The sequence below is a fragment of the Gallus gallus genome, chromosome 26 (assembly GCF_016699485.2).
Source record: "Gallus gallus isolate bGalGal1 chromosome 26, bGalGal1.mat.broiler.GRCg7b, whole genome shotgun sequence".
Taxonomy (NCBI): domain Eukaryota; kingdom Metazoa; phylum Chordata; class Aves; order Galliformes; family Phasianidae; genus Gallus; species Gallus gallus.
This window is the reverse complement of record NC_052557.1, coordinates 4,424,268-4,446,788: the sequence shown is the minus strand read 5'-3', so window position 1 is coordinate 4,446,788 and position 22,521 is coordinate 4,424,268. Positions and strand designations below refer to the sequence as shown.

Sequence of the window (22,521 nt, the reverse complement as noted above, 5' to 3'; positions counted from 1 at the left end):
ATAATATCAGCCACTCCATGTTACTGTGTTAACAGCATCAATTCATGCCACATTAGAACACTTTCTTGGCACAATTTATTTTTCTGACCCAGACAAATAAGCCATTAGCAAGTCATTAACAATATTCTACCCTAAATTGTCAGTTTAACAGCCCTGTAAAAACATCTTTTTTTAGTTTAAAAACAAAAAGTGTGCATGCTGTTGATATTAAAACTGCAATTACTCTTTCAGGAGTACCAGCTGTTTTGTTGCAAAGCATTCTCCACATACTGATCTGTACAGTAAGACAAGAACTCAGTTGAAGGCAGTAGATGGCTGTGTTAGGTGCCGCCCAGGGCTCAGTGACAGCAGACTGCTGGAATCCTCGTACACTTCCAAAGACAAGATTGAAGCCCTTGTGAGAGTTTGGTTCAGGCCCATCAGCAGAGAGCAGGACAGTACTGTACATTCGTCTCTAAGTCGAAGTGAACTGAACTGGTGCAATTTAGGCTCGATTCCAGGCTACTCCTTGAATAACGCCTCTCAGCTTTTTCTTATGCACGGTTTTTCATGTCAGCAATCACTGGCACTGCTTTTGGCCTGGCTACCCCACATCGATGAAAGCAGGGAGAACAAGTACAGGAACAGAATAGGATCTGAAAATGAACAGCTTCTTGCCAAAGCAGCAAGGATACCATTCCCCCTTGTCCCAAGCTCCATGGATATTTCTATCAGATTTCCATGTTAAGCGCTTCTTGGGAAGAGAGAAAACTCTGAACAGTGAGTATTTATTAGAATATTTTTTTTTTGTTAAATAAAGAGGAAAAAAAAAAGAGTACTGCAGATTTAATTTCACATCTTGGCTATGTTCTGACAAAAGAGAAGTTACTGAATTCAGCAACTGCTTCTTGTCCCAAGCCAGGGATTAATTAATGCCCCTCCCAAAAGTTGTACCTGTCCCAACCCACCCCCCAGCCCCAACCCTTCCCATTTTATTTCCCAACTAGACAACACTGTTGGCAAATCAAGACAGCATGAAACTTACATCAATAAAAACAGAACAAAAAAAAAAAAGTGAAGTGTGCCAATGCATCAGGGAAGCCATCCTATTAACGGTGTACTTCTCCAACCAGCAATTCTGCTCAGGAGTCAGCTGTACCTTTCACGGAGGGAGAGTTTAAACATTCTGAACGTGCTCCACGGTGCAACTGCAAGTGCTGCAGAACCACAGGACAAGAGATTGAACACCTGAATCTTTCCCCCTGGACTTCTTGTCGGGGATACACGTGGTTATCCAGCCAAGGGTTCGCGCGGTAACACTCAGTAAGTACAATCCGATGCTTCAGCACAAGTTACGATATCCAGTTCAGCACGGTATAAGGCATGTGGACAAGAAGAGACATCAGCAGAATGCAGCAGGATCAGCAGAACAGCATTGGTGATCGACGCTCCAGTTTGTCAGACTTTGAGCCCCCTCTGAATCCCCGCTTCCTACCACAGACAGTGAAATCTGTTTCCTACCGTAGCGTTTCTGAGGCTATTTATTTTTGGCCAAGCCTTAAAAGACCAAACTCTTTTCGTTTCATTTTGATGTGAAAGCAGAAACGTCGGCAGAAGCTGCAGGAGAAGCGACTGAGCAGCAGGGATGTCTGCAGGTGATCAAAACTCTGCCCTCAACTTCAAGAGTCACTGCACCAAATGGGAAGTTGCTGAATGGGGAGTAAACTGGCCCAGCCACTAGCACTGCCACAGAACGTGTATTTTTAGAGAAAAAAAAAACAGAACAAAAGGCAAACAGATTAATTATGAACCCTTCTCTTCAGAAGCAGACCAGGATTAAAAAAAAATTAAAATGTTAGATCCTCCATCTAAAAAAAAAATGTTGTTTATACATGTGTGCTGAAAGCGACCGCCACGCGGGTCCAAACAGCACCTTACAGTACAGACTAAGACTTAAAGAGCTGATCTCACATTTGAAGTCTTTTAATTAAAAAAAAAAAAAGAAGTGGCTATGGCTGGGATGACACGAATGGGACACTTCAGAACACAAGGCAGAGGCAAAAGTGGCAGCCTCGCTCGCCAGGCAATGGAAGCGGTGTGACGGGAAAGGGGCACTTCATGCACAAAATGTATCTTACAAAATACATATCCAAAAAAGCAAAAAACAACAACAAAAAAAAAAGCCAACAACAACAAAAAAAAATCCCACCTTGCACTAAATTGCAGCACTCTTAACACTTGCTCTGCCACAGGCTGCTGCCCATGCCTTGTTTGATAGAGGAGGCATGTGAAAAAGGGGAGGGGGGGGGAAAATCCATGTTTCAGTCTGTTTTTCAAACTCTCTCTCACAGGGACGTCCTCAGTCATCTGATGTCAGACACAGAGCCCTCAGAGTACGTCGTGGTCATGACTGGAGTGCCGTTGTTTGCCAAGCAGCCTTGCCTCAAGGTTTCAAAATACGAGGCCTGCACCGGTTTGTGATACTGCAGAACTTTGATGGCATCTTCTATCTTAAACCATTCCCTTTTCCTTCCTGCAGGCAAAGAAGAAAAATCAGGAGCTGCAGCAAAATGATGTTAACCTTTCTGTGTTTAAGGAAGCTGCTGATGAGCTTTCAGCAATCATCATGTGTGCATGCTGCAAGAACGGCTGCAGCCTGTAACACAGCATCAGTACAGAAGACACCAGGATGCAATTTCTGTTCAAGTCAGATAGGATTTTAGGACAGTCCACAACACACTTCAACCACCACCCAACTTTGGTGAATCGGCAAGTGAACCTCAGTGTTCACTTCCTGCTCTTTCAGTAAAAGCACGTAAGGACACAGCCTAAGGAAATCAGCTTACAGGTGCTACAGTGCTATTGGCAAACACCGTGAGGAACAACAGGCTCATTTTCATTTATGAATCTGACTTAAATGCAAAGATTTCAAAAGAAAATAGAGAATGATTAATCCACGCTGCCCACATACATCTTCTTCTAATTTTAGGAAGGACAGCTTTTCATGCTCTGTGCCTGGTGCAGGAATTAAACACAACACTGCTGTACAGGCAGCAGCTGCATGGCTGAAGTGACCTCTCCCAGGCCGCAGAGCCAACTATTTGGCCACCATTTTTCTTTTCCTCAAGCAATCAAACTTACCAATATTGACAGAGTCCTCCCAATCTTCCAACACTTCAGTGACAATAAGTACGTAAACATATGTCCTGTGTTTCCTGTCTCGATTCTGGAAGGCAAAGTGAACAGAACAATGACAAAGTGACCAGAGGAGAAAAGGCAGTGGGCACACAGGGCACGGCAGCTACAAGTTGTGTGCTGCAGCTGGGATGCCATGGTGCATGATGGGCTGCTTCCCTCACTTAACAATTAGTTTTTAGCTACTAAACAATACTGCATCTTAAATGAGAGGTCTGGAAGTACCCATAGGGGCTGCAGACAAAAAAAATAGTCTAGTTCCTAATGTGTAAAACAGTTTCTCCGAGGTACCCCCTGCCCACACATCTCAGTGCCCGTGTTTCTGCATTCCTGCTGGGGGCACTCACACCTCTCCACGTCGCAGAGCCCACTTTGGGCAATGGTTACAGTAGGTGCTCATGACTGGTTGGTGTTTTGGGGGCACCGAGGAAGGGATGAAGGCACTGAGAGGATTCAGCGCTGTGCTGGCTTGTCACTGCTAATTCCAAATGAAGCAGAAATCGCTGGTGAGCAATGCCACCAAAAAGATCTGCATATGTGTATTAATTACATGAGGAGCTTCGAGCCTTTCTTCAAACAAGTCACCCACGTGACTTCACAACAAACTGGGAGGCGACTGTTACTCCAAGAGGATTTTATACAACCAAACTTTCCACCCCCAAACCACACTTGAAACTTACCTCAAAAATTCCCACCAATCTTCCTAACGTCCCTTTCACTCCAGCCTAGGAAAGTAGAAAGGAAAAAAGAAAGGCTTTAAGGACAGCTCAGTATTTCCCCATTTGCTGTGCAGGAGCAGCTCCTTTAGAACAAGAAGCAAACGCTGTAATTCAGTTAACGGTCACAAGAGAAACTGTACAAATGTTTTGTGAGCTCCAACCATGCAGGCATTCCCAGCACTTCTTCCCTTCTTTTTCTGTACTCAAATCTTTTTTTCTCTTTTTTTAATTCAATCTGGAGGAAAACCAGAAAACGACTCCTTACTGATTGCACAGCGATACACCCTGAATTCCTACCAGAACCTTCTCTAAAGGTTGGTACAGCCTGAGCACGGATAGAAATCGCTCTGGGGCTCAGCAGTTTTACCTTTTTAGAATTATAGCTTAAGAAAATAACTTCAAAGCATGAGTAAGACATCCACTTACAGCCCCAAAGCAACGTGACATCTCCAAGGTATTTCAGGGATGTCCTCCATCCGTTTGAAGCAAGTTACAGCAAACATAAAACACCTTCCAAGTTGCAGCGTGGCCTCCACAACAGCAACAAGACTATTTCTGATATACCACAAAGCACAGGTGCACATTGGAGGAGGATTTCTGAATCAAACGCAGGGACGAAGCAGACAGATCTAAGCAACAGTTGTGCCTTACACGCTAAGCATCCACCTTCATCTGGTCTGCTGTCACTGTTCATACATCTACACACATTGCTGGGGCTCGGACACATTCTCTAAGTGCATGAATGCAAAATGCCACCCCACTCTCCTGCCCCCAGAGCCCTCCTTCTCTTCCCATAACATACGCTCCTTTTTATGACTGTAAATGATTGGAATTCAAGTGCTACAGACGAGGTGGGATTTTGCTCCGTGACTTAACTGGTGTGAAACAACACGCACAACACGGCACACAACCCAGCCACGTTTGGAAGGTAAACTGAGCTGCTACCCCTGGCAGCTGGAGCACACGGTGAGCAGTGCAGGAAAGCAGTGTGTCCGCTCCTACAGCACCAATACACCGGCCTGAGTTAGCCAGGCTTACTGTTTCTTTAGGGAAAGGTATTCAGGAGAGGGGAGTTACATATTAAATGCTTAATAATTACACAAACTCTCTGTACTGAGCAGCTGGGACACCATTCTGTGCTTGTTCAGCTACTACTCCATTGCTGTAGTCACATGCTTTTGGAAAGGAGGACCTCTCATTAATTAGGAGCCCAGTGCTTCAGTTCCCAGCCCATACTGAACCAAAACAGCTAGAGCAAACACCACTGCTGCTCCTCCCACAGCTGCTGGTGGAGCTGCCCCAAAAGAACCAAGGCTTTGTAGCTCCCACCACCCCAAGCATCCCCTGAAAGCTGAATTCTTTCCATCACACACTCCCTGAGCTCGACTTCTAGGAAGCAGCGTTTCAATTGAATCTCCTACACTGGTTTTGGATATGAAATTTATTGTCTCGTCAGTACTTCTGACATTCTGTCTGGCCCATAGGTGGGCCACTGGCTATTAACCACGAAGCTATTTCTGGAGTCAAAGAGCAATTCCATGAAGGTCACCGTTCACATGCATGCACTCAGCGTGGCTAGCACAGAGAAGTCATGCTGACCTTTGCAGATGAGCAGTTCTACCTCATCTGAAGAGCTGCTGCTGCTAACCTGGACTAATGGCTCTCAGGAGTGAACCGGACAGCAGCAAACGCTTTGAAAGGGTCTCATTCCAAGAAGGAAACTCCTTTGGCAATCTCAAATGGTGGCTTTATTTTATATTATTTAGATAAGCAGCCCTATCACTCAGCCAGAAGGAAGGGGGCGAAGGACAGAAGGCTTCCATGTTCACAACATAAATACATCCAAAGATGAAGCACCATCAAATGGATTAGGTAAATCAAGGTTTTAAGCCAATTTTCTCCACTTGCTCCTGGAAGAGATTACTGAATGACTGCTCTCCTTCCCTACCTGCAGAGGCACTGAATGGAGAGCCAGGGTTATTCTTGTCTGCTCTCCAACCTGACTACAAACAAATACACCTCCAATCAGGTACACAGACTGGAAACTAAGCAAGAGCACTGCACAGCCAGTTTGCCAAGCAGCCTATGCCCAGCTCTGACAGCATGCTTGCACTAACACAGGCAGGCATGGAGCCCTTCCTTTTGTTCTGGTGAAGCAAAGAGGTATCCAAAGTAACACTCAGTCTACAAACCGACATCCTTATTCTCTATTCAGCCTGGACTTACTCATCCAAATGGCACAAAACCATGACTCCAAGCAAAGGTGCTGTAGGAAAACCACGTTGAATTATTATTAGGCAACTGAAAGAAGTGCCAAGGCTTCCTTTGTCTGTGACTTTATCACATGCAAATGGTGATATGAGTAATACAATTCAATCAAACATTAGGCTGACCATAACCAAAGTGAGAAATGGTAAAGCCTTGAAGACTGCAAAGCACGTCGACCATGAAATCATTCAGTCCAATGACATTCACCCAACTTCACAGGTGCTAGAAAAAATACCTTAGCTGCTACCCCCAGCAAAGAAAGCTAGGTCATGACAGCAGAACTTCCAGGCTCCTCTTAGGGCTTCTATGGGGGCCAACCCCTCTGCACCTTTCCTCTTCCCCCCCCCATCCCTGCTGCATGGTGATGAGCATTTTCTTGGAAAGTTAGAGCCCAGCCACAGGCTCACCAAGGACTGGCACTGGATCTAAGCCTTAATTTGCACCAGATGACTCTGGAATTTTCTCCTCAGTAGTAACTGAATTGAGAACCATGGGCTGCAGCAGTATGCCTGGCAGCGGCAGCACGAGTTATTTGGGCATGTGTTCACCACCCCCCGAAGCATTAGCAGTGCTGCAACCCCCAGAGCACACACTCGTGCAAGGAGGACACTACTAAATCCATCAGCAAGAAGCCGAAAAGCCCCAGCACTGTGTTCCATCTGCAGGGGTGAGAGCACAGCGCCATTGAGCAGCAGTGCTCCCCAGGCAAGGGCGGCCAGTAGGCTGGCAGTGCAGGCTCCTCATTCTCTGCTCCAAGCATCCAGCAGACCCAAACCAGTTTGCAACACCTAAGGTAGTCCTAACTGGAAGGCAGTCTTAGCAGGAACGTGTCCCCACCAGCAGCACACAGCTGCCCCAAACCAGCACATGGCAGGGGTGGGCTGGGCACGCAGGATAAGCAACCAAAATGGGGAGGAAATGAAGTTTTACTAGCTCTCCTGCTCATGGAACAACTTGTTTGAATAAAGAAAAATTACCGAAGACATCCAAGAACAGCAGGTTCAGGTTTCAAAGCTGAAAATAAGTTCGGGTCAGATGCAAAAAGCAGCCTGCAGCAACACCATCTGTTCCTAGGGACAGCTTTTATTTCCTTCCATCTGAGCTAAGGAAAATGTGGGTTGGAATTTCAGCTATTTTACTTTGCTCTATTAGGCTCAAAGCCTGCATCTACTATAGATTACTGCTAGGCAAGAGGACTGTGGTAAAACACCCAAATCTCTAATGCTTGCAGTACCGAAGGCAGTAAATCACACCCATAAGGGCTGCTAGCTTAGACAAGTCCTGAAGACGCCAATTATACAGCAGCTAGGCAAATTTTCTTGCTGTCTTCACTGTGTCTCTTTCCTGCATTACAATTGATGCATACCTCTGCAGTTATACAATATCAGGAGAGTAAAGAATTTCCGAGCATTGCACTCATTTTTATGAGCTTTGAGTAGATAAGGTAATAGACAGTAGCGACATTGGTCTGCTATTTGCACAGAGTATTACTAAATCTATGAAGAGCTCAAAGCTATCACACCTCATTCATTCACAGTCCCTGCCGTGATGTTTCAGATAAAACACAGGGCTTCCTATGCTGGCACTGAAAGACATCGTTATTCGTATCCTAAATCACTCACAGAACACATGAAGCTGAAAAGGTTGCTTATAAGCCATCCTTGAGAGGGAAACTACTGTCCAGCAGCCAAATCAAAGTGCTGTAAGATGGACTACTTCTGATACCAGCATCCATTGCCTGTTTGATCACAGACAAAGCACAGCTTATCTTCCTTTTGCTCCCCACGAAGAAAGCACGACCAACACTTCCATAATTTTATAGAACTTGACATTTACTCAGTATTTAAAGGTCAGGATGTGAAAGATGCTATAAGTGCAGAATTAAATGCCTTTAACAGATGAATGTGGAGGCTTTCTTCAAAGTCACTCCATAATAAGTTTAATTTAAGGCAGCTATTTCTAAAACATGCTCTTCACCAGTTGCTCACACCCATGAAAAGCCCTTATTCCCAACATGACATTCATTTTGAGGAGAGAACGCAACAGCAGAGAGAAACTAAATCCAAGAAGGAAGAAACCCAGAACACACTATGCTGGCAATAGTTAGTACTTTAAAAGGCCGTGTAATCTTTCAAAAGGGGAACCTGAGAACACATCTGGAGCTCACAGCTGTGTGGGCGACTGGCTGCAGTGTGCCAGAAGGGTGGATGGGGACAGGACAAGGGGGAATGGTTTTAAACTGGGACAAGAGAGATTTAGTTTAAATATTAGGAGGAAGTTTTTCACGCGGAGGGTGGTGACGCACTGAACAGGTTGCCCAAGGAGGCTGTGGATGCCCCATCCCTGCAGGCATTCAAGGCCAGGCTGGATGTGGCTCTGGGCAGCCTGGGCTGCTGGTTGGGGACCCTACAGGGGTGCTGAAATGAGATGATCATTGTGGTCCTTTTCAACCCAGGCCATTCTGTGATTCTGTGATCGTTCTATGATAAGTAAGGGGCCTCACTCAGAAAGATGGCTCTCATTCAGAGCTGGAGTGCTCATCTGCTGCCACTCTGCCTAAAGAACTCTGTCACTTCGTATTGCATACAGACAATGGTAAGCGTGACAAGCGTTGGTACCTGTCTGCTTCAATACATCTGCTGGGACAGATTAATATGGAGAGTCCTTATGTAAACTAGGACAAGGACTTGAACTCAAACTGGGACAAAGGGATGGCAGATTTCACTCGACACCTCATGTTCCTAAGAGCCATTCTGAAATGCTGAAAACAGAAAAAAGTCTGATTTCTTAGTGTGACAATTACAGCAGTGATCTCAAACACATCAATGATGGAATTAAAACATGGAATGCATGAGTTACAATTCTTCATTTAGGGAAGCAGATTTTAAAAAGAAAATGCATACCATGCAAAAAAAGACTGAGTTGAGAAAAACCCGCCCATTGTCATCTACAGAGACCACAACTGAAAGGGGATTGAGTCCTTCCAGCTCTCCCAACTGGCTCTTATTAAAAAAGGAAAAGGCATACCAGCATCAGCAGATGCAAGTCTGCAAATTTCCTCCGTGACTGCTCAGCACGCAAGCCACCCTCCTGCAGGATAACCACTGCTGTGTGCACACAGCACAGGGAACACTGGGTTTTCTCTCTCCTAATGCAGGCAGTGGAGCTGCTCAGCCGACCCGCTGCCTCCTCCTGACCTGCCCCAAGAGAGGAGCAAAGGCAGCAAACCTACACAGAAAGCAGCCTCAGCTGCAACCCACAGACAGAGACACACACACACACACACAGAAAAAGCTGAAATTCACATGAAAGGATGAACAAGGATTAGCTAATTCTCACCAACAAGTTCCAGCTAGCACAGCTAGCACGCACACCAGTTGCCCAGCAAGCACCCTCATAAAACGCTGCCCCTGCCAAATCAGTAGTGCAGGCTGCACGAGTCCTTTACAGCACGAGTGTAGCAAACATTTCCCTCTCACATGCACATTCCCCAGCAACATTTTACAGTAAACAGCTCGCTGAGTCCAAGGCAGCTGATATACATTCTAATTCGGTGTACATATTGCAAGGAGAGCACTGGAACACAAACAGATTTGAGGAAGGCCTTATAAGCCTACAAGCTGCCCTGTGTTTTTCAGCTGGTCTGACCATACACTGTAGGAGTGCTCAGGTAATTTTATCCACACAACAGGCCTGCAGGAGAGCCTTTACCCCAGCAGCCTCCCACTGCACGGCACCAACAGGACGAGCTGTGGCAGAAGTTAGCACCTCTGCTAGGCATCCTGCAGCTTTCTGAGCTCACTGTGTTTACTGTTTCTTGAGCAGCATTCAAGCACATAGGTAGTTTGCTGGGAATGACTCAACCCTGCCAGGCTGCCACAGTTTGAATTACACTCTCATTCGGCACCAGTCCACGTGAGCGAGGGAACACCAGCTGAGTGAGAGGGGATTATCTCAGCCAGCCCAAACCAGTTCCTTCTCTGCAGATTGAGTCCATGCCAAGGCTTCCTTTCAACCACTGAGCTGTCATGGAAAGAGAGCAACTCTTCCAAGCTTCCCTGCCTGAGAAAGGGAGGGTCGATACAGATTTATTTTAGGGATTTGAAAGGCGAAGCCACGCATCTCCTGAATGAACCTTTGACTTCTGTATCAAATAACTTCATAATTAATAATGATTAGGTTGTAAAGCAGGACTCTGTAGCTAAAAATATTCCTGTTGTTCTGGTTAAACTCACTTTGGCTCATATTTGAAAGATTAACGAGTTACTAAAAAAGCAAGAGCTATACTACAGGCTGCAAACAAAATTCGCAAGCAGCAATCTCCAGCACTAGAGGGGCCTGAAAAGTTCACTGTATAATCCTTCATATCTCTGATAAACTGGTAGATTATTAAATGTCCAAAGAGAAATACACAACAGGTATTTCCAAATACTCAGGGGAAAAAAAAAGACCTTAATATACAAGGCAATTAAGTACAGCAACCACTGGAGAAGCTTCCTCCCAACTCCCACCAATTAGCTCTTCGTTTCTGTTCTGTAGCACAAAGATTCATAAACCTCTTGAAAGCATTTTAATCCTGCCTTATGTAACTATGGACCTACTTGGTCATCCATATATAATCATTTAATCGTTTCTGAATCCAAGCATCTCTCCTATTCAGTCATACTCAGAAGTGAGTCCTAAAAACAAATTCTACGTGCAATGTAGTCAATTACCATTTGCTGACTTTAAATTGCTTTAATTAAATATGAAAAATAGCTCTTCCAGCTTCAACAGAAAAGCGTGCCTTCTCCACACAGGCCATTCTGTGTGCTGCTATTTGCCTCCCTTTCTGAAACAGCTCCAACTAAAAAACATGAACACATCACAACTGTTGGCTTTGGTAACTCTTGCCACCAAATTCTGGTATTCACATAAAGCTCAAACTATGCAGCAACCCAAAACTTATCGAAACCCCTATATTTGAGGTAGGTCTGGTGCACTTCCACTCCATTATTAGGCAGCTCCACAAAAGCAGTGCTGTTTTTTAAAGGTCTCTTAAGAAAGTGTACAACAAAGAAAGACAAAAAACGGAGGATATCATTGAACTGAAGTGATTATAGCTTAATTTTAACTATTTTCAGGTAAAGATGAGGAAAAGTTCATTCCAAATGACAGCCTTAATTATCACAGAATCCTTAGAGCTGGAACAGACCTCTGAGGGCCATCTAGTCCATTATATTCCTTCATTTAGGCCTCTGGTTCCCCACACATACACAATGCAGATACCACAGTGACCATAGATTTCTCTTCACCTGCAGGAAAACAAGCTGGAGTGATGAAAACACCCAGAGCTCCTGCTCTGTAAGCCCTTACCTCTTCGCAGACTTCCCGCACAGCAGCCACGTTGGGCTCCTCCTCGGGCTCCATGCCACCCCCAGGGACGATCCATCGATCAGGATGACGACTACTGCTAACCAGCAGCACCTGAGGAGAACAGAGCACAGCAGATGCATAAATACAAAGCGATGCTGCTGCTTAGAGCCCAAGTGAAGGAGGGAATTTGTCTTTGCATCTCACGCGCCTCCAAACATGACCAATCCAATGTGAGCTCTTGAAAACACTTTGCTTTTTCCAATGCAGTCTCATTAGCCCATTGCAAGCAGCAGTGCCAACTGCATGATCTATAACACCAAGGCCCTCCAAATTATTTCAACCATTACCTTCTCGCTCCTCTTAAGCATTAAAGAATAAATTAAGCCTCTGCATACCAAAACAACAATTTGCTATTTGATACAGCATCACAATGTTTACACTGTAAGAGTCCACTGCTGTACTTGCTGTCACTGCAGCCTCGACAGCTTGGGATATCTGTCATGCAACAACACGAGATGGCAGAGAAACTGCTCAGGACCTCCACCCTTTGCAGCTCAACTCCATCAGGACCTTTGGCCTTGATTGCTTCTGTAGTTATGGTAATGATATGTACAAGTCAGGTAACTGCCCACCAAAAAAACTGATGTAAAATTCTTTCAACAAAGGTTTTCAATTCCCTGTTTGCCTCTTCTTCAGCGGCAAGCACCAAGGAGCTCAGCTCTGGGGCCAGCACTTGGTTGCCTTGGGCTTGGATGAGGTTGTCCAATGAGGTGTAAGCAAAACAAGCTTTTAATTAACCACCTAAAAACCCCCCAAGAAGGCAGCATAGATGGACAGACTTCCTGTGGGAGTTTTTCCTCAAAATGTTTTATTCCAAAGTAATGCAGCAGTTGGGTTTAGCCTCATTATTAAACTTGCTTGTTGTCTTTTGGAAACAAGAAGCTAACTAACAACCTCAGCTGCATGAAAATCCCCCAAAGAAAACTGAGACGCTGTCCTTATGAAACCTACTTGTGATGATCCACGAGCAGGGACGGAAACTAAAAACAAAACTAATACTGTTTTTCAGCTCTCTAAACAAAGCTCGTTCATTAGAGTCATCATGCTATACTTCATCATTTCACTGGCACAAAGCTCAGAGCCAAAGCAACTTGCTCCAGAAACTTTCCAGCATACCAGTCCAATTAGGTTGCAGGCCAGTCATAACTGTTTCAATCAGATATTCTGAAGTTAAACTGAGCAAGATGCTAAAATCCAAGGCTTTACTGTGTAAATATTGACCTACAAGCGGAGCATGAGAAGATTTGCACTAATTTTCAGGAACCAACCTACCTACAGACCTCAAAATTACACTTGTGTGACAAAAACAAGATCAAGAGTTTGGGGTTTCTGCAGTACTTTTCTATTTTGGAAGCTCTCACCTGCCAGCCAACCACCCTGTAAAGAGATTCTTTCCTTTTCGGGGCCATCCAGGCAATGCCCAGGGACGAGGGCAGCCCACGGACTGGAACACACCAGGGTGAGAATGTGGATCATTTGCAGACTCCAAACAGCAGCTCTTCAACCAGGAGCAGCAAAGCTTAAAGCAGAAACTGAAGAGGGGTCACAACAAACGTTTTGGCAACTGCTGGCCTAACCTTTCCTAAGTTTGGAACTCAACTCTGCGTTCTCAAGTGTCAGAATGCCCCTGATCAGCAACCTGCTGTGGGTCCTATCCTACCAAAGATGATGTCCCAAAGCCTCCTTTTCCTGCTTCAGTCAGAGCCCACGTCTCAATCCTGCAATACAGGAAGCAACGTCATTTACTGAACAGTTCCCTTCAAACCCCCGAGCCCTACACAGTCTGTCTATTAAATTGGAAAGATTAGAATATACACCAGAAATGAATTAAGCTGAATGGGCTGCCTTAGTTCTGCTGGATTGTTTGGACCGAGGCAATGCTTTACCAGCACCAGTAGGAGCTTTTTAGGTGTAAAGAACAGTTTAAGTTGAAGTAAATTAACTTCAGCTGGTCTGGCAGTTGAGCATTTTCTGAATAGAATTAGCACGAACAACCTGTGCTGGGAAGGAAAAACCTGTCATTCTCACACTTTTATGTAATCAGACTATTTCCTGTTTAATAAAAAGGAAATCCCATCCAGAGAGAGCAGGAAGCTTGCCCTGCAAGGTCACTCTTTTTGAACAGCTTTAAACAGGATATCGCTACCAATGAGCTCTCCCCAGACAAAGGGCCCAGGTTCACAATGAGGGTGAGACACTGTCCTGCTCTAAAACTCACACATCTAAAAACTGCATCCCGAGGCACTCAGCATTCAGAGGTCCCTCTGATCCAAACCCCCATTTCCACCAGGGGCCACAACCCCTCTATCTCACCAGCTGCCCCAAAGCCAATAAAAACGCGATCTGCTGAACACAGCAGTGAGTGCTGGGGAGGAGCAGCCTGAATGCTGGCTCCAAGATAACAACTGCATTCCTCAGCAAGAACCTTTCCCCTACAGCTGGCTGGGGGAGCAGCATACCTGGAGATGGGGAGATAGCAGCTGAGCAGGGGCTGAGCTCCCTCAGCATAGAGATGGAACAATGTTTCTGCCATAACAAGGTCGGAATCGTTTTCCATCTCACACCACAAAGCTATGGACAGAGAATGGGAACTACATCTTTATTTTACAACGTAGCAACAGAAACGTTATGCAATCGCTCGTTTAGACTGAGCCTATTTCGGTACAATTCCACAGAAATATGATGTGCACTGCTCTTAAAGGTCTACCTGGTGGCTGCTGTGTCCCCATCAGCTATGTTACTGCTTGTGGATCTACTGCAGAGAATCATTCGTGTATCTCAAAAGAGGTCTTAAAGAAAACAGCCATGAGCAGAAAATGCTTATTTCTGAAATCTGCTTAAAAACAGAGAGGAAAAACGCCAGATTTCTGGAACTAAAGCAGCAGAAATGGAAGAACGGTGTGCTGCTCAGAGGCGGCTCGGTCACTGGTGCCCCTCACCCAGCACAAGATATCCTGGATCCACTGTTAATGGAAGACTGGTAATTACCCACAGGCACCTCTGTAAGGATACAACCTAGACATTATGGTTTTGTCTTTTGCTTTTGTCCGTTTGGTCTTAATTCAGGCCAAAACACAAAGGCAGGTTTACAGTTCTGTTTTATTCCTGCTGGGCAATTGTTTTTAAGAGGGCTCCTGAGGCTCACATCCCGCTGGGGGTCTCAGGGCAGCTTTGGGGGCCATGCTTCACAGCCTTTTTGGAAAAGCATTTTCAGGTATCCTGTCGCATAACCAAGTTCTGTTTTCCAGGCTTTGGATGACAATTATATCATTTCAAAGCAGGGAAGTGAGCAACACAAGCCCCTTTGGCAACACACGAGGCAGCCCAGAGGCGGCACTCATTCACAATCAATGAAATAAGAGAAAGGTTGGAAAAATAAGCAAAAGTTTGAAGTCTACAGCAGGGGCTCCTGCACAGCACAGCGCTGCAGTCCTGATGGTAAGCAAGCTTCAAAGCAGCACGCAGACAAACAAACAGAAAGCCCAGCAGCAGCGGGGCAGCACAGCAGCCTTCCCCCAGAGGCAGGAAGGGCACTGAGATCCACGGAGAGAGCTGGGAACTCCATGGGAAAAGGGGAAGGAGGCTGCCACCAGGATAAGCCTGGGGGCCCCGATACGCACTGCTGACCTTACAACGACTTCATTATGCACAGATCTTTTTTTTCTAATCACATCACTTCCCCCCCCAGAATAATGGTGCTCCACAAAGCAAAAGCTGCAAGCACACGCAGCTGAGCTGTATCTGAGTTAACAGAGCAGATTGAGGCTCAGGTTCTCTCTTGTGACACTCGATTTAAACAGCAGCCATCCATAAATAAAACAACAGTAGATGCATTGTAACCAACGTGATTCCTAGAAAGAGGCTCCAAAGAAGCATTACAGCAAAGACCAAAAGGGCTGCAGCATGATTAAAAGCTAACCTATGATGTTATTAGAGCTGCCTACCTGCCAGCCTTCCAGGAAAAGCCTCCAAACACACATGCCAGCCATGGACAACCAGGCAGGAAAGGGGCAGCTAAGATGGCAAATAGGTGCTCCCCATCCCAATGCCATCCTGCTGCCAGAAACCAGCTTACAGCTGCCGAGACCCCCTTCATATTTATTTCAGGTTTTCTACCAATATAAAGTCACAAAACCAAGTATTTGCAGAGCATCTGAAGTAAGAACCCCCTCCTGATATTTAAAACCTGTTTCACACTTTAGCATCATTTATTCCAACACAAACTGCAAGGAAACAGCACGTCTCACACCACGCTTCAGGGAGATGGGTGGAGAAGAGGGCCTGCTTCAGTGCTTTCTTCTGTACAATCTGTCTTTGTTTGAAAGTTTTAATTGAATGGGAGTGTCTGTATTCAGGATTTGGAGACTCTGGGTTGCCCTGTCGCCAGACAGGACACTGTAGCGTTATAAAGACTTCCTATGCTTTACCCAAAGCTAACAAATGCTCTCACAACCCCGGTATAATTTTACTCTGTGCTCTTATAACTGACAAAACTGGGATCCATCTGACTGTATCAAACCACCTCAGGGCACTAAGAACACGGGGGCTGACACACTGTGCTCCTGAGGAGCCATGAGGCACTGCTCCCCACAGCAAAGCCTTGCAGAAGCTCTTCCATTCAACTGGCAGAAACACAGCCTCAATTACACTACACCACAAACCACGCGCTTTGCCAAATTACCAGCACTGAACGGCCCAAAGAAGCATGCCAAGGAGCACAAGGTTTGCAGGACAGCTCCTTGTGACCTCTTGCTATTCAGGGCACGTTACAGAGCTAGCACAACGCATGGCAGCAAGAGCACAGCCGGTGGTTAGCAGGTCACAGCCAGCCCTGCACACTGCAATGCACAACCTCAACAGCAAGCCACTGAACGGCCTGGTCCTGACCATCACAGGAGTGCTGCTTTTCCTCAGCAGCATGTAGTTTTCTCAGATGAGCAATGTTTTGGGGCACAGACACCCACATCTTGCTCTGTGGCATAATTTGATTTAACTTATGATGCCAGACCTGGAAAACAGAGGCAGCAAATGGATGGTGGGAAGCTGGAATCCAGGCTGGATGTGGCTCTGGGCAGCCTGGTCTGGTGGTCGGTGACTCTGCACACAGCAGGGGGGTTGAAATGAGATGATCATTGTGGTCCTTTTCAACCCAGGCCATTCTATGGTTCTATGGAAGGGGAAATCATTCATCCTACAGAACATGACAAAAGTAAAGCACAAGTCTTGAGAAAGGGAAGAAGAGCTGAGCTGGAAGAAGTTCATGTGATTTCAAGCACTTGGATCACACCTACAGCGAGATAACTGGAGGAAAAAAAAAAGAAAGAAAATCCTGATGGTTTTTAGGCCACTTCTTAGAATAATAATAATCCATCATCCTGTACCACACTCCTTCAAAACACCACGGCTCACATTACCGTTACTACACATTTCTTGTAACTTTAGAGTGACTGCTCGCTCCTACAGGGGATGGACACAGCCATGAGCCTCTCCCTGCAGCAGGGCTACGTTTCAGATAACCACAAGAATTATCTTCAGGGCAGAAGCCAACTGGAGGGCCTGAGCCACGGCCTCAGAAGCAAAGGGCTGATAATAAGGCGCTCCCAAAGACCCTAAACCCGATAGCCTTGGTTTGCCTGGCAAAACCCATGTGCTGACCACGCAGTGCTTGTACAGCTCTCCCAGACTCCTTCCAGAAGGAAGGCTGGCTTTGGAACTGCCTTTTTTGCAAAGGGAAATGAAGAGTTTGGTCTTTTTCACACACAGGCTGAGTGGCTTTGCATGTCAGCTGTGTGTGCACACGCTTAACTGTTTTATTTAACAAGTTCTATTCATAAAATAAAGCATGTGGGTATCTTAGGGCCGTGAAAACTCTTGGGAGCCTTTTCATATGCAAGTATTTCCTTCTACCTATTACATAAACCTTGTTACACAAGCAAAAGTAGCCATCCCAGTCAATAAGAATGAAAATAACATTTGAACCACCTGAAGCATCTTAAAAGAAAGTAAAAAAATCTCCCCAGCAGGTAACTGTATCCCTCTGAATTTTACATGTTAACCTGGAATTTCTGAGAACAAAGGGGTAGTGTGCATTATCCACTGCACAGACAGCTACAGAGACACAAACCCTGCTACGAGCACTCAAAACATGAGAAAGAGCCTTGGCTGGTCCCTGCAGTCAGGCTCCCAGCTGAAGAATGGACTGCTGTTCAAGGAAACTGAGTACCTGAGGCCCAATTACTGGATATTACAGACAGCCTTTGAATATTAAAGTTTACTGTTTGTTACGCAGATCAAAGTTAGGGAACTCACAGTTCTATCTCAGTTTCTCCAGGAGAACCCATCACAAAGGTGATTTACTTTAGTTAACAAAACAAAAAAACCAACCCACAACGATAAAACCCGAGGGGGTGATTCATTCTCCTTTCCCTGGGAAGGGAAAGAGAAGAGTTGCTTCTACCCAGAGAAGATGTGCAAGAGACCACAGCCTGGCCGTGTCCTTGGGCAGCCCCAACTGCATGGCAGTGGGAACAGCCACGGTCAACGAGTGATCGTGAGCATAAAGAGGCAGTGACAGCACACGGAAAGCAAGGGGAGAAAGGCAAGAAAGGCAGGTAAAAACTCTGATCTGGCAATCAAACGCTGAGATAAAAGGGTGCATGCAGAACTGTTACAAAGAGGAGTAAGCCATCACTGCTCTTGGGTGCGAGGACTCTCTCCTCTTTCCCTTCGAGTGGGTACAGCCCTTTCCTCGAGTTGCAGGGGAATAAAAACTGATTCAGTCTTTCAGTTTCCCAACAGCTGATGGAGCTTCCAGCGAAGCAAGTGGAAATTTAACCACTTTCATCCCATTGTAGTTTGGGAAAGCACAAGAGACCATGGGATTGCTTACACAGGCTTCCATTACAAAAAGGCAGAAAGCACTCCGTGGATAAAAGCTCTGTTTTGTAGAAGACTACACTCTTGCTTTTGGAGAAAACCAGTTACAAGCAGAGCAGAGAGGGCAGAAGCACAAACAAGGCATTTCTGAATCAGCCCATCTCCCACTGGGGATGTGGTAATGCATCAGCAGCAGGCACAGAGAACTTCATTTGGTTTCAACCACAAACTTTTCTGCAGCTGAAGGGAACGTCAAGAGTTAAGCTGAGCCATTGGAACAAGGACCCTGAGACTCTATTCCACAGACAGCACTACGATCATATGATGCCGAGCTCCCTTTACTTCCAGGCAGCAAAGTGCTCCAAGTGGTTCCAGCTAATAATATTTTTACATTGAAGCAAACGCACAAAGGATGGCATAGGAACACTGTGTGATCACCAAGAGTCTACAGTTAACATTTGAAAACTGCTGTACTACACCCCACTTTTGTTCCAAAGTGACCCAGGAGAGGCAAGAAGAGAAAGGTTAGTTTGCATTCTAATTGCTTTCCCCAATTGAGGCCGTTGTGGGGCTCCTTAACGTGGCTTTTGGTGGCAGTGTTGGCTTGGCACACACACACAGAACTACAGAGCCAGAGCTCTTACCAGCCGCTGTGTGAAAGTTCTGTTTTCTCATCTTAATTTAGCCTTCATTCGCAATTAAAAAAAAAAGAGACAGCCAATCCGGGATGCTATTCTTCCTGCAGCATTTCCTCCAAACGTCTTTAAAGAATACCAGTTGTTAATGAGCAGCTTGTCCTTTCACCAGATACAATGCAGGCATGCTTAAACCTGTAGCTACACCAGCGCGGGACTTAAAGCCAAACAGTTGCTTTTTATTTCTGTTAAAATATAACAGGGATGCTGCCATTAAGCAGGCTTCCATCTGCTCCGTGATGCTGAGAGGTTACTGACACGTTCTGGAACCTTTCCTCATTGAAACAGCTGGCCTACACAAACAAAAACCTGCACTATTTAAAAATAACACCATAATAGCAAGGCTGAGACACACCGACAATGGCAGCAAGGAATGATTTCGGAGGTAGCACAAGAATTGGGCTCTCTTGGTCTGAGCGCTCTCCTTCTCTGCTTACACTGAAGCAGCAAACATGCAGGGATTTCACTCCATGTGAAAAGATGAAAATAGCAGAGCGCCGGCGTTGGGTGGCTGAAAGGTCCTTTGAAGTCTGTTCACCCTCTTTGAATTAATCCCATCGGTTCCCTTCTTCTCCCTCCTGCCCAAAGAGACTCCTCTGCAGCGGTTTATTGCTTATAAAGCACCAGAGAAACACACTTTCCATGCAGTCCAATTAAGAAATGTATTTTCACTCTGTTTGAGATTCATGCTTAAATGAGTTCTCCCTTTGCAGCTTTTTAAAGGCCTATGTGACAAAGACATCTCTTCATTGCTTTCAGTGGCATTCCATAGCTCCTTTCCTGTCCAGAAGTGGTAGATTCCAAACACAATACAGAGAAAATGTGCAACCTCAAGCAGCGTAAGGAAAAAATACATCACTAACTAAAATCACAACTGAAAAAGAAACGTTAGAATGATAATGCTAAGCCTCCATGTGCAAGCGTAACGCCCAGCCAAAGATGCTCTGTTTAAGCAATCTGCATTTACTGCTAACAAACTGGGAAACCTACAGAACCAGAATGGTCTGCCCAGTAAGGGAAAGCAGGATTCCCCTTACTGCTGGCTCACTGATTGTTTAAATGGTGAACGAATCAGGAACTCAAAAGCAGTTTCTTTAAACTCATAGTGGGAAGTGAAGGAGAACTGGGATAGAGAGCAGCTACTGTTTCTTAAGCCCTTAAAAGAAACGGTAACCAGAAGCAGAAACAAACAATGCTTTGGTACAGCATGCTCCTTTATCAAAGCTTGCTTTTGGCCTTCATTTTTCAACAGTAAACTTGAAAAAGGTCTTTATTAACATATTTTGGCTCTGTTCTTTTCCTCCCTGCCCAGAGAGACCCTTTAAAGAGACCTTAATTCCCACTTCAATAGGAGTAATCAATCAATCAATATTTGATAACAACTTTCCTAAACCAATCTGTTGAACAACTCCACGCAGTAGGATCACCACAGATGAGCAGGCACGATGCAGTTCCAGCTCTCCATTAAATGCACAGATATCATAAATAAATGCACTGCTTGAAAGACTGTGTGAGGTCCTCAGGAGGCCAATTCCAAATAAAACAAAACCATAATTCATTAATTCGCCCTTTCCGTGGCTCACAACGAAGCACCCACGTGTGCACGCTTGAGGAAATCAATCTACATCCCACACTGCATCATTAACAAAGCAATTAGTGTGCCTTCATGTCACAGCCCAGTGCAGCACACCTGATTTCGCCGGTGTGAGCACTCATGGGGCCAAATGCTAAGAGGGACTGAAACTAAAAGGAGCAAACAGCACTCAGGTGAGAACCCACACTGCCCCAATACGCACAGTTCTCCTTGTCTAACATGGCCTGACGCCTGGTTCTTAAGGAGAACTGCCTCCCCAGCTGTGTAAAGTTGCATCAGGAAACCCAGATGCCTTCAACCATGCCAGCTGATAAGCCCCAACATCATTACACAATGTGATTACAGCCTTCTTCACAGCTAGCTCAAAGGATCACAAATTCCCTGAAAGTCGGTGGGAAGGCGCAGCTGCAACAAGTTGCTGTTATATTTATTTCAGATCATTTACGCTTGAGATGTTGACACTCTTCACCATGACAGCACAACTACAAAGGCTTTGCTAAGCCTCCACCACCACGTTAAATAATAACTGCACAGTATGCTAATTGACTTTCCTCCAGCAAACTGTCTGCATTCCCTTCCGATTTCCTGTAGCTACAAATATGATAATCAGGAGAACAAAGCCTTCAGAACAGCCGCTCAGGAGTCAGTCAATGGAGCGAGGTGCGCCCGACTCCCTAATAAGCAAGGACGACCTGCAGCCTCGTTTGTGCCAAGTGCTGCAAGCCCACGTCAAAAGCACATTGAAAGAGAAAACAGCAAAAAAAAAATCCACATCTGAGCAAAGTTCCTCTTTCCAGTGTCAGCGACAATCCGAGCCCATGGCAACACTGCCATTCTCAGAGAGCCCAATTTACCTTTAATTCCCACTTCCTCCCCAGCCTCTCTGGACAGCAGCTCCTGGCACTCCATCAGTCCCCTTTTATCCCCGTTTCTTTTTATAAACCCAAGGTCAGGTTTCCTCTCCCATCTCATGTGATGCACTGGACTGAAGTTCTGCCAGCGTGGTTGGTCCAGGCCATGCCAAAGCCCAGCGCTCCTCACCGGGCTGCTCCACCATCCCTCAGCCTCAGCTCGGAGGCATTTTCCTCGCGTTCAGCAAAGAAAGGGGGGAAAAAGAATGAAAAAAAGACAAAAAAAGGGGGGTGGGGGCGGGGGAGAGCCCCAACTTCCCCAGCGTTGAGCGAACGCACCCGCACCGCGCTCCTGCACGGGAAGGGGCAGCGCCGGGGCACTGCCGCCCGCAGCTCAGCCCGGCCCGGCCCTCACCTCCTCCTCGCTCTCGCTGCGGAAGCACAGGCAGGCCGCCCGCTTCTTGTAGCCGTCCCCGTCGTAGGTGCGCGTCTGGTTGGACTTGAGCTTCATCATCCTCCGCTCCCAGGGGGCGGCCCGAGGGACGGCGAGGCCTAGAGAGGGCCGGGGCGGCGGGGGCGGGCGGGGAAGGAGCCGCCGGGGCTCCCGCGAGGGGCGGGCGGGGAAGGACGGGGGGGACGGAGGGGGGCCCGCCTCCCCGCGAGTCTCTTTCTCTGTCAGTCTCTGTCTCCCGCAGGCCGGGAGCCGCCCGCTACACGCTGCCGCCTTTCGCCCGCCTCATCCCTCCCTTCACTTCCAGCCGCTCCGCCGCCGCTGCCAGCGCTCCGGCCACCGCCGCCGACGACGACCGCGACGCCATCTTGGGGCACGCTACGCAAACGGCGTAAAGCCGCCGGGCGGGGGAGGGGGCGGCTGCTCCCTCCAGCTGCACGGCGCGCCCGCCACGCAGACGGCGCAGTCCGGCTTCCAG

At 46.4% G+C, this 22,521-nt stretch overlaps 1 protein-coding gene across 1 annotated transcript; it reads right to left on the bottom strand.

Moving 5' to 3' along the window:
* Positions 1 to 58: 58 nt before the first annotated feature.
* Positions 59 to 22,117, bottom strand: NUDT3 (nudix hydrolase 3). The gene is made up of 5 exons (NM_001257298.2): positions 22,008 to 22,117; positions 11,517 to 11,627; positions 3,855 to 3,899; positions 3,121 to 3,205; positions 59 to 2,512 (listed from the first exon to the last, which is right to left on the bottom strand). Exons 1-5 carry the CDS (start codon positions 22,104 to 22,106, stop codon positions 2,343 to 2,345), a joined length of 510 nt encoding a protein of 169 aa, NP_001244227.1. The 5' UTR covers positions 22,107 to 22,117; the 3' UTR covers positions 59 to 2,342.
* Positions 22,118 to 22,521: the final 404 nt, after the last annotated feature.